The sequence below is a fragment of the Microcaecilia unicolor genome, chromosome 2 (assembly GCF_901765095.1).
Source record: "Microcaecilia unicolor chromosome 2, aMicUni1.1, whole genome shotgun sequence".
NCBI classification, from domain to species: Eukaryota; Metazoa; Chordata; class Amphibia; order Gymnophiona; family Siphonopidae; genus Microcaecilia; species Microcaecilia unicolor.
The window spans coordinates 167,283,869-167,299,456 of NC_044032.1; the positions used below are offsets into that span (position 1 = coordinate 167,283,869).

General features: G+C 47.4%; 1 protein-coding gene across 1 annotated transcript in view; it reads left to right on the forward strand.

Moving 5' to 3' along the window:
- SLC25A46 (solute carrier family 25 member 46) overlaps positions 1–15,588 on the forward strand; it is a 98,658-nt gene that overhangs the window by 70,192 nt on the left and 12,878 nt on the right. Inside the window, exon 7 of the mRNA XM_030193466.1 lies at positions 8,679–8,736. Within this exon, the coding sequence (XP_030049326.1) occupies positions 8,679–8,736 (58 nt within the window). The remainder of the gene's footprint in view (positions 1–8,678; positions 8,737–15,588) is intronic.

Sequence of the window (15,588 nt, forward strand, 5' to 3'; positions counted from 1 at the left end):
CTAACCTTAGCAGCTGATAGTTTTTTTAACCATTTTTCTCATTTTATTATAGTCAACCTTTCGAAAATTAAATTAAATGCAACTACAGTAGATTTCCTTTGAAGGCCTGTTACCAGGGAAGCACTTATGGGGGCCAGATTGAGACTGAAAGCTTTCTGAAAGTCAGATATGTTGTTGTGTTAATAAGTGAGACCTGAGGGCTGTTAGGAGTGTGATTGCTACAAGGTACCTGGAAGAGAGCCCTCCCTTAAGGTAGGGACAGTAACTAAAGATTAGTAAATTAAATAGGGAAATTATCGTTTAATTTGCTAGTTAGAAAATGCCCAGTAATTCTCCATTCCCAGTTAGGCTGTTCCAGAAATCAGATAGGAAGACAGATTTTTTTTTTTTTAATTAAATCATTGATTAGTAGGTACATCACAATGTGGCAGAAGAGAAGCAGAGCTCCAGCGTTCCAAGCAAGGTGAAGAAATGAAGAAACAAAAGAGACCAAAGCATAGATAAGTCTGTATTGACACTTGGGAAAGGGAAAAGGACAGTGACAAAAACACAGATTTAGGGAACTACCTGTTTAGGGGTGAGAAACCTGGGTACCTGAAAGACAGAAACAGTGTCACTTAATGGGAATAAACAGTAGCTGTAAAGAAAGGAAAGAGAGAGAAAAACTTTTAGTGATACTTAATCTGATTGCTGCCTTTAAAGTTGCTTTTCAATCCTGCTAGCAACTGATGTATTTGGGAACCCATCGATGAAGAGACTTCAAGGTTAAATAAAAGTGGTTCAGTAGAATTAGTGTGTTTATGCTAATGTAAGCAAAAATAACAAACTCTTCAAGTTTAAAAATATAGTTAATTCCATGATATACTTTTTTGTTTTTGTTAATAAGGTATCTGCCCCATATTATCAAGCTGATCAATCCATAGACTGGTGGGTTGTGTCCATCTACCAGCAGGTGGAGATAGAGAGCAAACTTTTGCCTCCCTATATGTGGTCATGTGCTGCCGGAAACTCCTCAGTATGTTCTCTATCTCAGCAGGTGGTGGTCACACACAGCAGCAGCTCTGGCTAGGCCTCCAAGCCTAATTTTTAGGTTTTGTTGAGTGCCTGGGGTTGAGGGCTCTTTTGAGCAAGTGCAAACCTGGTGGTGCCAGGTCCCTCCTTTTCTCCCCCCTCCCGCTGGCTCCGTTAAAAAAAAAAAAAAAAAAATTTGAACGTCCTTAAAGGCGTTTATTTCGACGTTTATTTAAGCGTCTATTGCAGCTACTCACTGGGACACCAGGTCGTTACAACTCGGAGCGGACAGCAGGTAATTTTTACCTTTTTATAGCGGGCAGGGGGTTCCCCGATTCTTCTCCTCGTGGCATATGGCGTCGGAGGGCGAGGGCGCAAAGGGTCGCTCCCCGGGTCGCTTGAGCGCTTCTAGAGGGGATGCGGGGGTCTTAAAGCCTGATTCGCCCTTGTTGGGTGACAGTTTCGTGACCGATGAATGTCCCGGTCCTTCCTCCAGCGTGGCGGTTTTTCCCGCCATAAACGCCCATCCCCCGCTCCTCGCCTCCGCCATCTTGGCCGGCCACGCGGCTCGGACGGCTTCTTCTTGGGCCGCCCTTGAGGTTGGAGACATTAATGCCATGAACGCCCTTAATTTGGGCGACGGCACAGAAGCGGCTAAAGTTAAGAGCCGTTCTTCCCGCGCGGCTCCTTCGCGGAGTTTCGCGCCGGACGCCATTTGGATGCGCAGCATGTCTCTCCCCCGCTATTGCGAGCGCCGGTTGAGGGTGCGTCTAGGGCTGTTGCCCAGGCTGCGGAAGTGCACAGTCTGGGGGGTTTCTCCCCCGAGTTTGTTTTGCTGCTGCATCAGGCCTTCCTCATGCACAACGCTGCCCCTGCTCCCTCGTCTGGTAAAGAGGTTGAGGTTCCCAGAGGTAAACGCCCTCGGGTTGATTCCCAGGCCTTGGAGGAATTTGTCTCCTCCGATGTAGATGAGGGCAGCGTGTCTGAGGTCCTCCCAACGGTCCTTTGCGGATTCCTTGGAGGAGACGGATCCCCGCTCGGATGGAGCGGATGACCCCTCTGCAGCGCGGCTTTTTAGCCCAGAGGATTTGCCCAACCTGTTGTTACAGGCCATGGACACTTTGAAGATTTCCTCTCCGGAGGACGTCTCTCCCTCAGCCCCTGTTGGCTCTGCCATTATGCTGGGGACGAAGCGCCCGCCTAGAACCTTCCACGTGCATAATGCCATGCACACCTTAATTTCGGCTCAATGGGATGTCCCAGAAGCGAGCCTTAAAGGGCTAGGGCTATGTCCCGCCTCTATCCTTTGGCTGTGAGTGAACGTGAGGCCTATCTGTGGCCTACCGTGGATTCTTTAATCACTGCGGTGACTAAGAAAACGGCGTTGCCGGTGGAAGGTGGCACGGCCCTAAAGGACGCCCAAGACAGAAGATTGGAGGCGGCCTTAGGTCGTCCTTTGAGGCGGCGCTTTAAGTTGCAGGCCTCAGTTTGCGGCTCCTATGTGGCCAGGGCGTGTCTGACTATGGTGCAGCGGGCTTTCCCTCGGATCATTCCTTGAGGGCTGATTGGCCGGCCCTGGAATCGGGCTTAGCCTATTTGGCAGACTTGCTGTATGATGTCTTGAGGGCCTCAGCGAAAGGCATGGCTCAGACAATCTCTGCGCGGCGGTGGCTTTGGCTGAAACATTGGTCTGCTGACCACGCCTCTAAATCCCGCCTGGCTAGGTTGCCTTTTAAAGGCAAGCTGCTCTTTGGGGTCGAGCTGGACAAAATCGTGACCGATCTCGGCACGTCTAAGGGCAAGAAATTACCAGAGGTCAGGGCTCGGGCTAGTACTCGTCCCGGTACCTCCAGAGGACGGTTGCAGGAAGCCCGGCGGTACCGCCCGGGCAAGTCGGGTTCCTCTGCCCCCTCTTCCTTCAAGAGGAATTTCTCCCCCAAGCAGCATTCCTTTCGCAGAGACCGCCGTCCCGGAGGTGCTCCCTCCGGTCCTCCCCCAGGGTCTCGTACCCAATGACGGGGTCTTGGTCCACGCCCCAGTGCAGATTGGAGGACGGCTGTCCTCGTTTCTGGGCGAGTGGACCACAATAACTTCAGACGCGTGGGTGCTGGAAGTCATCAGAGACGGCTACAAACTAGAGTTCTGCCGACCCTTAAAAGACGGGTTTGTACTCTCTCCCTGCAAGTCTCCGGTCAAAGCTGTGGCAGTGCAGCAGACCTTGGACAATCTGATCCGCCTGGGCGCGGTCGTTCCGGTGCCAGAAAGTCAGCTTGGCAAGGGACGTTACTCCATTTACTTTGTGGTACCAAAGAAAGGAGGTTCTGTCCGGCCTATCCTCGACCTCAAAGGGGTCAATCGGGCCTTGAAAGTGCGGCACTTTCGCATGGAGACTCTCCGCTCTGTTATAGCGGCAGTGAAGGCAGGAGAGTTCCTGGCATCCTTGGACATCAAGGAAGCGTACCTGCATATTCCCATCTGGCCTCCTCATCAACGCTTTCTGCGTTTTGCAGTCCTGGGACGACACTTCCAGTTCAGAGCCCTCCCTTTCGGGTTGGCTACTGCTCCGCGGACCTTTTCCAAAGTAATGGTGGTCATCGCGGCCTTCCTACCAAAGGAAGGGGTACAAGTCCATCCTTATCTGGACGACTGGTTGATCCGAGCCCCCTCTTATGCAGAGTGCGGCAGAGCTGTGGACCGGGTAGTTGCTCTTTTGAGCTCCCTGGGATGGATCATCAACTGGGAGAAGAGCCAGCTGCGCCCGACTCAGTCCCTGGAGTACCTGGGAGTTCGATTCGACACCCAAGTGGGCAGAGTGTTCCTGCCAGACAATCGGATTGTCAAACTTCAGGCTCAGGTGGACCAGTTCCTAGTAGCCTCTCCCCTTCGGGCTTGGGACTATGTGCAGCTGTTGGGCTCTATGACGGCCACGATGGAAGTTGTGCCCTGGGCCAGGGCTCATATGAGACCACTTCAACACTCTTTGCGGCAGCGCTGGACTCCGATGTCGGAGGATTATGCTGTGCGCCTTCCCTTGGACCCAGCAGTGCGCAAGGCGCTGAGCTGGTGGATGCAGACAGACAAGTTGTCTGCGGGAATGCCTCTGGTGACCCCAGAGTGGATTGTCGTCACGACGGACGCCTCGTTGTCGGGCTGGGGAGCCCACTGCTTGGGAAGGACAGCGCAGGGGCTCTGGTCTCCTGCAGAGGCAAAGTGGTCTATCAACCTCCTGGAACTCAGAGCCATTCGGTTGGCGCTTTTGGAGTTCATCCCGGTACTGGTGTTGAAGCCTGTACGGGTCCTGTCGGACAATGCCACGGCTGTGGCCTATGTCAACCGCCAGGGAGGTACCAAGAGCGCCCCTCTAGCCAAGGAGGCTATGAATCTTTGCCAGTGGGCTGAAGCGAACCTGGAGCAGCTTTCAGCAGCCCACATTGCCGGAGTCATGAATGTCAAGGCGGACTTTCTCAGTCGCCATACCTTGGAGCCCGGAGAGTGGCAGCTATCTGCTCAGGCGTTCTTGGACATCACGAAGCGCTGGGGCCAGCCGAGCCTAGATCTGAGGGCGTCATCGGCCAATTGCCAAGTGCCGTGCTTTTTCAGCAGAGGACGGGACCCTCGATCCCTGGGAGTTGATGCTCTTCTCCAACAGTGGCCGGCACAAGAGCTTCTCTATGTGTTCCCGGCTTGGCCCATGTTGGGCAGGGTGCTAGACCGGGTGGCAAAGCATCCCGGCAGGGTAATCCTGGTGGGTCCGGATTGGCCCAGGCGTCCCTGGTATGCGGACTTGATCAGGCTCTCAGTCGACGATCCTCTGCGGCTGCCAGTGGAGCAGGGCCTGTTACATCAGGGTCCCGTGGTGATGGAGGATCCCTCCCCCTTTGGTCTTACGGCCTGGCTATTGAGCGGCAGCGTCTGAGGAAGAAGGGCTTCTCAGACAGGTCATCGCCACTATGCTGAGAGCGAGGAAGCGCTCTACTTCTACTGCTTACGCCAGGGTTTGGCGTATCTTTGCAGCGTGGTGTGAAGCAGGCTCACTTTCTCCCTTCACTGCTCCAATTTCCTCAGTGTTGGCGTTCCTGCAAGAAGGTCTGGAGAAAGGCCTGTCGCTCAGTTCCCTTAAAGTCCAGGTAGCGGCTCTGGCTTGCTTCAGGGGCCGCCTGAAGGGTGCTTCCCTGGCTTCGCAGCCAGATGTGGTGCGCTTTCTCAAGGGAGGTAATCACCTGCGCCCTCCTCTGCACTCAGTGGTGCCTGCGTGGAATCTCAACCTGGTACTAAGAGCATTGCAGAAGCCACCTTTGAACCCTGTCGAGGGCATCTCTGAAAGACCTGACGTTGAAAGCAGTCTTTTTGGTGGCTATCACTTCAGCCAGAAGAGTTTCCGAGCTCCAGGCGCTCTCCTGTCGAGAGCCTTTTCTGCAGTTCACTGAGGCAGGAGTGACTATTCGCACAGTGCCTTCCTTCCTGCCCAAGATTGTTTCTCGCTTCCATGTGAATCAGCAGCTCTGTCTCCCTTCCTTTCGTAGGGAGGACTACCCAGAGGAGTACTCTGCTCTTAAATATCTGGATGTGAGACGAGTCATCATCAGATACTTGGAAGTGACCAATGATTTCCGGAAATCGGATCATCTGTTTGTCCTGTTTGCAGGTCCTCGTAAGGGTCTGCAGGCTGCTAAGCCTACAGTGGCAAGATGGGTCAAGGAAGCCATTGCAGCGGCTTATGTGGCCGCGGGAAGGTGCCGCCTATCCAGCTGAAGGCTCACTCCACGAGAGCTCAGGCGGCCTCGATGGCAGAGGCCGGATCCGTCTCCTTGGAAGAGATATGCAAGGCTGGCAACTTGGGCTTCGGCTCATACATTCTCCAAGCATTACCGTTTGACTGTGGCTGCACGGGCGGAGGCCCGGTTTGGAGCTTCAGTGTTGAGGTCAGGGATTTCAATGTCCCGCCCTGGTGAGTACTGCTTCGGTACATCCCACCAGTCTATGGATTGATCAGCTTGATGATATGGAAGGTAAAATTATGTATAATCATACCTGATAATTTTCTTTCCATTAATCATAGCTGATCAATCCATAGCCCCTCCCAGATATCTGTACTGTTTTTATTCTGGTTGCATTTCAGGTTCAAGTTTAGTCTTCAGTTACTTCAGAAAGACTTCGTGTTCAAGTTTTTTCACTTGGATTCTTCAAGAGTTAAGACGAGTTTGTGTTACAGTGAGCTGCTGCATTCCTCTCCCCTCCGTTTTACGGGGCTGGATTGAGACTTAAAATTCTGCCGGCACTCCCTCCCGCTTCGTGCGGCTGTAGGGCAGCTTTATACCCCTCCCGCTTCGGCGGTGTTAGGGTCAGTCAGCTCCTCCCGCGGTTGCGGTTGCAGGATAAGCCAGATCCCCCCGCATCGGCGGGTGTGGTGTCCCTCCCCCGCTCCGCGGGGATGAGCTGGACGGATTCCCCTCCCCCACTTGTGTGGGGATGAGCTGGGTTAATTCCCCTCCCCCGTTTCGGCGGTGGTGAGCTGGGCAGAGTGTCCCTTCGTGGGTGTAATTCTCTAAGTGCTGAGTCCTGCGGATGGAGCTTTGATATCGACATACTGAGGAGTTTCCGGCAGCACATGACCACATATAGGGAGGCAAAAGTTTGCTCTCTATCTCCACCTGCTGGTAGATGGACACAACCCACCAGTCTATGGATTGATCAGCTACAGTGGGGGAAATAAGTATTTGATCCCTTGCTGATTTTGTAAGTTTGCCCACTGACAAAGACATGAGCAGCCCATAATTGAAGGGTAGGTTATTGGTAACAGTGAGAGATAGCACATCACAAATTAAATCCGGAAAATCACATTGTGGAAAGTATATGAATTTATTTGCATTCTGCAGAGGGAAATAAGTATTTGATCCCTCTGGCAAACAAGACCTAATACTTGGTGGCAAAACCCTTGTTGGCAAGCACAGCGGTCAGACGTCTTCTGTAGTTGATGATGAGGTTTGCACACATGTCAGGAGGAATTTTGGTCCACTCCTCTTTGCAGATCATCTCTAAATCATTAAGAATTCTGGGCTGTCGCTTGGCAACTCGCAGCTTCAGCTCCCTCCATAAGTTTTCAATGGGATTAAGGTCTGGTGACTGGCTAGGCCACTCCATGACCCTAATGTGCTTCTTCCTGAGCCACTCCTTTGTTGCCTTGGCTGTATGTTTTGGGTCATTGTCGTGCTGGAAGACCCAGCCACGACCCATTTTTAAGGCCCTGGCGGAGGGAAGGAGGTTGTCACTCAGAATTGTACGGTACATGGCCCCATCCATTCTCCCATTGATGCGGTGAAGTAGTCCTGTGCCCTTAGCAGAGAAACACCCCCAAAACATAACATTTCCACCTCCATGCTTGACAGTGGGGACGGTGTTCTTTGGGTCATAGGCAGCATTTCTCTTCCTCCAAACACGGCGAGTTGAGTTCATGCCAAAGAGCTCAATTTTTGTCTCATCTGACCACAGCACCTTCTCCCAATCACTCTCGGCATCAGCCAGGTGTTCACTGGCAAACTTCAGACGGGCCGTCACATGTGCCTTCCGGAGCAGGGGGACCTTGCGGGCACTGCAGGATTGCAATCCGTTATGTCGTAATGTGTTAACAATGGTTTTCGTGGTGACAGTGGTCCCAGCTGCCTTGAGATCATTGACAAGTTCCCCCCTTGTAGTTGTAGGCTGATTTCTAACCTTCCTCATGATCAAGGATACCCCACGAGGTGAGATTTTGCGTGGAGCCCCAGATCTTTGTCGATTGACAGTCATTTTGTACTTCTTCCATTTTCTTACTATGGCACCAACAGTTGTCTCCTTCTCGCCCAGCGTCTTACTGATGGTTTTGTAGCCCATTCCAGCCTTGTGCAGGTGTATGATCTTGTCCCTGACATCCTTAGAACAGCTCCTTGCTCTTGGCCATTTTGTAGAGGTTAGAGTCTGACTGATTCACTGAGTCTGTGGACAGGTGTCTTTCATACAGGTGACCATTGCCGACAGCTGTCTGTCATGCAGGTAACGAGTTGATTTGGAGCATCTACCTGGTCTGTAGGGGCCAGATCTCTTACTGGTTGGTGGGGGATCAAATACTTATTTCCCTCTGCAGAATGCAAATAAATTCATATACTTTCCACAATGTGATTTTCCGGATTTAATTTGTGATGTGCTATCTCTCACTGTTACCAATAACCTACCCTTCAATTATGGGCTGCTCATGTCTTTGTCAGTGGGCAAACTTACAAAATCAGCAAGGGATCAAATACTTATTTCCCCCACTGTATGATTAATGGAAAGAAAATTATCGGGTATGATTATACATAATTTTACCATTTGCATGTGTAACCTAACTTGCTAACGACCTGCTAATTGGCATTAACCAATTATTGCACTATTTGGTGTTAATTGGCAGAATTATCGCCCCTAATCAGTATTTTGTAACCCTTGTGCACAAATTTCAGGGCATGCAACTTCAAGGGGATGTGGACCTGGACCTGATTGGAGCATGGGTGGCTCAGAGGCATGTGAAGCAGTTATGCTCATGGGTTACAGAATACTAACATTTACTTGCTTAGTTGCCTCAATACTATTTATGATGTCTAAAAAGGGGAGGAATGTGAATGAATTATTTTGGTGTTTTTTTTTAATTTCTACAGACTGACCTATGTGATAGCAACACCTTTTTATTCAGCGAGCTTGATTGAAACCGTACAGGTAAAATATTGGACTATCTTTTTGTTGATTAAAATGTTTACTATATTGGCCTTCAGAGAAATTAATACTTTAAAGACTGTACTGTCATTTTATGGTCTAAATTTTAAACTTTTTTTTTTTTTTTTACTCACAAACAGAAGAAAGGAAACATACTGCTTTGGAAACATATAACTCCTTGGTGGTGTAGGGAAATTTTGAGCAGCATTGGAAGGAAATGGCTTTATTCTTGACTGAGATGTTAGAGGGTCAGCTGCATTGGAAATGCAGCTGTATTTTTTTTTTCTTTTCATTTGCATTGATTTCATTTTAATTAAAAAAAGACTCTTAGAATTGAAGTCAAAACTTTATAAATGTTTTATAATATGGAAACCTTTTGAGGTGCTGAAATTCATTTCCTTATCATCCATGCCAGATCAACCTATGCTAGTGGGTTATGTCCCCCTGCCAGAAGATGGAGCCAGAAAAAAGCAGCTCGAAGCTGACTTCACGTCCCTGTAGGGATTGGTGCTGCCTTCAACTTCTCAGCATTTCCCTGGCTCCGGGTGATGGCACAGATACGTGGCCTGGTACAGCAACTATGAGTACGCCAAGTAGGCTGCGTCCATAAAGGATGTAGACCCAGATTCCTGGTGGAGCATAGTCTGGGTTACGCTGTGGGCAACAGCAAACCAACTTCCCCCCCACCCCCCTGAAGCAGAATAGAGGACTAGAATTGGTGGAGGCTGGTGCACAGAGCCCTTGTAGTGCCAGTTCCCCCCCCCCCCCCCCCCCCCCAATTCTCATGGGGTTTGTGGCTGCAGTGCCTGCTGTTGTCATGCCCTACTCTTGGGAGGAGGTAAATTCTTGAATGCCAGCTGATTAAAGTTTTTTGGAAAAGGAATTAAAAAGCATTCATTGCCTCTTCCCAGACTGTCTCGTGGTCTCCATTATTAAATGGACTTGGGAAAAATCCACTATTTCTGGGATAAGCAGTATAGAATGTTTTGTACTTTTTTGGGATCTTGTCAGGTATTTGTGACCTGGATTGACCACTGTTGGAAACAGGATGCTGGGCTTGATGGACCTTTGGTCTTTCCCAGTATGGCAATACTCATGTACTTATGATACTGTCAGATTGGGACTTGGTCGGGAGTCTGCAGTGATCACACTCCCACCCCTTCTTTCCCTCTATTTGTTTCCAGTATGTCTAGAGAAAAAAAGGGAGATGGCATACTGTCAGCCTGTGCATTTGGCCTGGTGGAAACAAGCATCAAATAGGGGAGTATAATCTGTAGAGATTTAGCATCCAGCTAAACATGAAGCTGGAGATGCTTCTCGGATTGATCTGTGGCCTATGTAGTGTGCATGGAGTAAGACCTAGTGAGCGTTCCTATGGGTTCAGCAGTCATTTTATTTCTGTTTTGTTCCAAAAATACATAAGTAAAGCATGTTGGGCCCTTTATCCCTCTTTCCCTCTGATAGATAAACAAGAAGTTAATGAAAGCAGCATACCTGCCCTCACACAGTTCTGTTCGCTGAGTTCCTTTCCCCTCATTCCCTCCCAGCTGAGGGAACAATGGTAGTAACAGCCTGTAGAAATGATTCTGTCCCTCTACAAAAGCAAAGCTTCCCAGAGTGTCTTTAAAACTAGATTTGGCTTATGATCTATGAAAACTTTCTAGAGCCAGGGGGGGAAAAAAGTCTTGGGTGTCCTGCTTTGGCAGCACCTTTGAGTTCCTCTTTGAGCTCTTTCTAACCCAAATTTGTGTCCGTGCATGGAAGAAACCACAAGATAACCTTGACGGTGTTTGGGATGCTAGAGCATTCCATTGGCTGGGACAAGAGGAAGAGGAGATGGCTGATTCAGCTGATAGAGTGAGATTGCTTCCTCAGAAAGAGAGTGTCTCAGTAGGGAAGTATTTTGAGAAACAGAAGCTGGTGACCCTTATTTTATAAGACTTGATCTCTAGGTAGCTCTTGAATGGCCATGAGAGATAGGAATCTATAGGGGAATCCTATATTCTTGGATGATTGTAGGCCATCCCCAGTACTTCTTGATATATCTGATAGCTAGAGATTGGATCTCCTCAGGCTGCAACACCTAATTCTAGCCTTTTGATTGGCTAAGATCAAGGGTTTTATATTCTCTTTGTGGTGAAGAGAAGGACAAGATATTGGATCACCTAGAGAGAATTGTCCTTTATGACGTAATTAGAAACACAACATTCAGGGACCTCCATAATAGAAAGATTTGAGTCTATTTATTTATTTTTGTTACATTTGTACCCTGCGCTTTCCCACTCATGGCAGGCTCAATGCGGCTTACATGGGGCAATGGAGGGTTACCAAATATTCGTATTCGAACAGTGCCCCAAGTACATTATTCGTATTCTGCCAATATTGATTTAAATTTGAATAATCCAGGGTTCTACTGTACACACTCTCCCTCATGCTGCACCTTGCAAAACCCCTTTCAGTTCCTCCCCACTCACCTGCTCAACCACAGCCAGCAAGAATTTCCTGTTCTGCCCAGTCTCGTTGGCAAAAGACTGGCAGAATCAGTGACAAGTTGGGGAAAGCCAACCCCCAGGAACTGGAAGCATTGCAGGCAGCAAAACCAGCCCCCATAGTGATGTCAACAGTCCTGCTGTCTGATTGGGCACAGGAGTTGAGAACCAGCCCCCATAATGATATCAACAGCAGTCCTGCCATCTGAAATCAGGTTGGGGGTTGGAGCAGCTTTAATCTCTAGTTCGGAGAGTGCAGACAGTGAGAGCCAGTGTAGCAGTTTTAATGTTGTTATTAAAAAAAAAAATAGTGTGCAGCATAGCATGACTGTGGTTGAGCAGGTTTGGGGGAGGAACTAAAGGTGGGGGTCAGGGAACAGGGGAACTGTATCTGTTTAGAAGGGTGGGCAGAGGTTTGTGAGCTGCAGTGACATCTGGGTTCTGAAATATGAGTGTTCGGATTCAATTCTGAATGCTGCTGTTTTTAAATAGTATTGTTTTTCCATTTCAACAGAAGTTAAAGCACTACTGTAGCTCAATGCGTTTTGGGGTTTATTTTGCATTTTTGAAAGGAATCTTGCCAAATTTTCAATAGTTTCCTAAATCCGATATACATTTACTTTTACATAGATATTTCATTTATTTATTTGCTTAGGTGTTGCCTTCAGATATCAAAATTCTGCTAAATCTTACTGAAATAAACACTTGATCTCTGATTTCACGTTGTTTCTTTTATTATTTTGAAGCTCAATGCTCATTATTCGCATTCGGCCAAATAACATTTTTCATTATTCATATTTGGCTGAATAGTAAAATATGCTATTCGGTACAACCTTAATAGTAACCTTACTTCAAGTAACAGTATAAAGAGAACAGAGGTTTTTAAGATGCCTTCATGAGACCTGACAGGTCCTGGTCAAGTTAATGGCTGGTAAGTCTTGCCCAATAGAGGGAGATGATACTAGGAGCTCCTTTGGTTGGATCCTGCTTATTGTCTGGTCAGGGCTAGTTCAAGATAGGACCACAGTGTTTCAGCCATGGCATACTGCAATATTGAATGAGTTGTGCAATTTCATCCTTTTCACGAGGTAACAGTATTTTGGAGACCTACTGGAGCTTTAGGGACCAATATTCAGCAGCTAGCTTGAATTATTTATGGAAGGTTCTTCCTCATCTTTGGCCCCTTCCCCCAAATACTGATCATGGTCCAAATTCAGAGGCCATAAGTAATACTAGGCAGCTCCCTCCATTCCTTAGGAAGGTAGTCCTATACAGAAGGCACCCTTCCTTGTTGTAAACTCCTGTGTCCTGGCTATGCTCCTTCACAGAAACACCTGGAATCTTTTAACTGGCTAGCCCACTCAGAACACGAAAGTCCTCATAGGCAGAGCTAGACTCTGTCTTACAAATGATAACGTTTGGACAATGCCCATGCCTCCGTTGCACCTCTAAGTGCCTGAGTGTGGATATGAAGGTCTGGGTTCCACACCTTAGGTATAGGAGTTCTGAGAGCAATCGTTGCTGATCTTGGGTATATCCCACTGATCTGGCATGGACAGTGAGGAAGGAGAACTTTGGACATATCTGTTCATTTCTTTTCTTTGAGTCCTGCCAGGTCCACTCTAGAACCTACCCAGGGAAGCCATGGCAGTCAAGAACTCTAGATCTGACAAATTTAGAAAGCTAATGGTATGTTGTATCCCACTCTGGAGGTAGTTTTTCCTTGATGTATGGAATTCTCGTTCCTGGGTTAATCTGACTCTACCAGGTTTGATTTTGAGGGTGAATCGGAAACCCAATGCATAAGAATTGTCTTCTGTAGTCTTAACTTTGATAAACGGTGCTGAGGAGCTGAAGGCAGCACAAGCCCACTATAAGACAAGCTCTGAGCTGTTTTTCTATAGCTACATCAGTTCATTGGGGGGAGGGGTATAACCCACTCCTGTGGACTGGTCTGGCAGGGCTCAAGGAAAAGAAATTAACAAGTAAGTCCAAATGTTCCTTTCTTCTCGACTGTGCTTTATTCTTGCTCTAGATATGTCCTATAGAGCTCCCAGCATATAATGATTGAATTGGAGAGAATGTTAGGATTTATCAAAGGTGCTAATTGGAAGCCCAAGGTTGGGGGTGGGTTTTTTTTGGGTTAGTTAGGGTTTTTTCTTTTCTTTTTTTCTTTTTGGGGCTGTCATGAAATGCTTAGCCACTCGCCTGGGGTTACCCCTCAACCACTTAGAGGGTCTATCCCCAGCACAGCTCAGGTCAGCCGGCACCTGCCACCTACGCTCTACACTAGCACCCTCATTCTACTGATTGGGTCACAACCAATTTTGGACGAGTCTTCAACTCTCAAGTTATCCCCAGTAATTTCTAGGTTACTGGGGCCACACTCCCAATGATCCCACAGTTCCCAGACAGCACTCACAGACCCAACACATAAACCACAAGGATTCTTTATCAGTCCAGACAGGCAGAGGCAATGAACAATTATTTATCGTCTTTAAAAATTGAACAATGAACAAAAAATGTGCTATCAGCAAACAAGTGGTAACTGAAAAATGGATCAATTAGAAGACTAAAATATTTGTTTACTTCCTAGAAAGTACCTGGGGAGACCTGGACATATAGCTGCCTACTAGCTATCAAATATAACTGTTTTACAGGACTTCAGCAAAGAGCTCACTCTCTCTCTTTCTTTCTTTCTTTCTCTCTCTTTCTCACGGGCTGAAATGGGGAAAAAAACAGAAAAAAAAAAAAGAAATGAGCTCCTTGGTCAATCAGAGCCCAGTGAACAAGTTTTAAAAGTATACTGCTCACAGTACTGTACATTCACTTCTTCACCGAGTGAAACTAAAAAGAGGGCATTCATTTTTCTATAACAGCTTTAAAATAAAGCATTCACCAACTGCAGTTTTTCAGGCTTAAAATAACACTGTTCTGTCACAGGGGCCTTTGTACTTAAGTCTGCTAAAATTTAGCATACTATTTTACAAATATAGGAAAGTACTGAAAGAGAATGGGGATGGGATTTGATAAACCACCTTTCTGTAGTTATAGTCAAATTTGTATTATATACAGGTATTTATTTTATACCTTGGGCAATGGAGGGTTAAGTGACATCCTCAGTCAGAAGGAGCTGCAGTGGGAATTGAACCTGGTTCTCCTGGTTTTAGGCCACTGACTGAACCCATGGGGCCTGTCTACAGAGGTGAAACACCCTTCACTGTGTCAATCCACTAAAGAAAAAGCTGATTTACTCTTGTGTCTTTAAATGGCCCATCATTCCAAGCAGACAGAAGGATAGGCTGCTTATTTCCTACAGATACATTTTTAAGCATTGCCTTTACATGGAGAGGCTTATGTTGTACTAATGTCTGTATTAGTTTTTGTCCATCTGTCCTGATTTTTAACTTTTGAATATGTGCACCAGCTCAGACAAACTTAGGTTGGAGCTAGGTTGCTGGGGAGACTTTATAGTTTTCTAAGTTAGGCAGTGTTTTGGGTCACAGAAATGTTCCTAGATAAGCTACAATGTTTGTCATAATGCATTAAGGTTTGAACCATAGCTACATAAACGTCTGCCCCATCTACTTGGATTTATGTTTATCATTGAAAATCAAATGATGATGCTTCAATTGCATAAAATGAAACTATAGTTCAGAAATGAGAGAACAATAAATACAGTGGGGGAAATAAGTATTTGATCCCTTGCTGATTTTGTAAGTTTGCCCACTGACAAAGACATGAGCAGCCCATAATTGAAGGGTAGGTTATTGGTAACAGTGAGAGATAGCACATCACAAATTAAATCCGGAAAATCACATTGTGGAAAGTATATGAATTTATTTGCATTCTGCAGAGGGAAATAAGTATTTAATCCCTCTGGCAAACAAGACCTAATACTTGGTGGCAAAACCCTTGTTGGCAAGCACAGCGGTCAGACGTCTTCTGTAGTTGATGATGAGGTTTGCACACATGTCAGGAGGAATTTTGGTCCACTCCTCTTTGCAGATCATCTCTAAATCATTAAGAGTTCTGGGCTGTCGCTTGGCAACTCGCAGCTTCAGCTCCCTCCATAAGTTTTCAATGGGATTAAGGTCTGGTGACTGGCTAGGCCACTCCATGACCCTAATGTGCTTCTTCCTGAGCCACTCCTTTGTTGCCTTGGCTGTATGTTTTGGGTCATTGTCGTGCTGGAAGACCCAGCCACGACCCATTTTTAAGGCCCTGGCGGAGGGAAGGAGGTTGTCACTCAGAATTGTACGGTACATGGCCCCATCCATTCTCCCATTGATGCGGTGAAGTAGTCCTGTGCCCTTAGCAGAGAAACACCCCCAAAACATAACATTTCCACCTCCATGCTTGACAG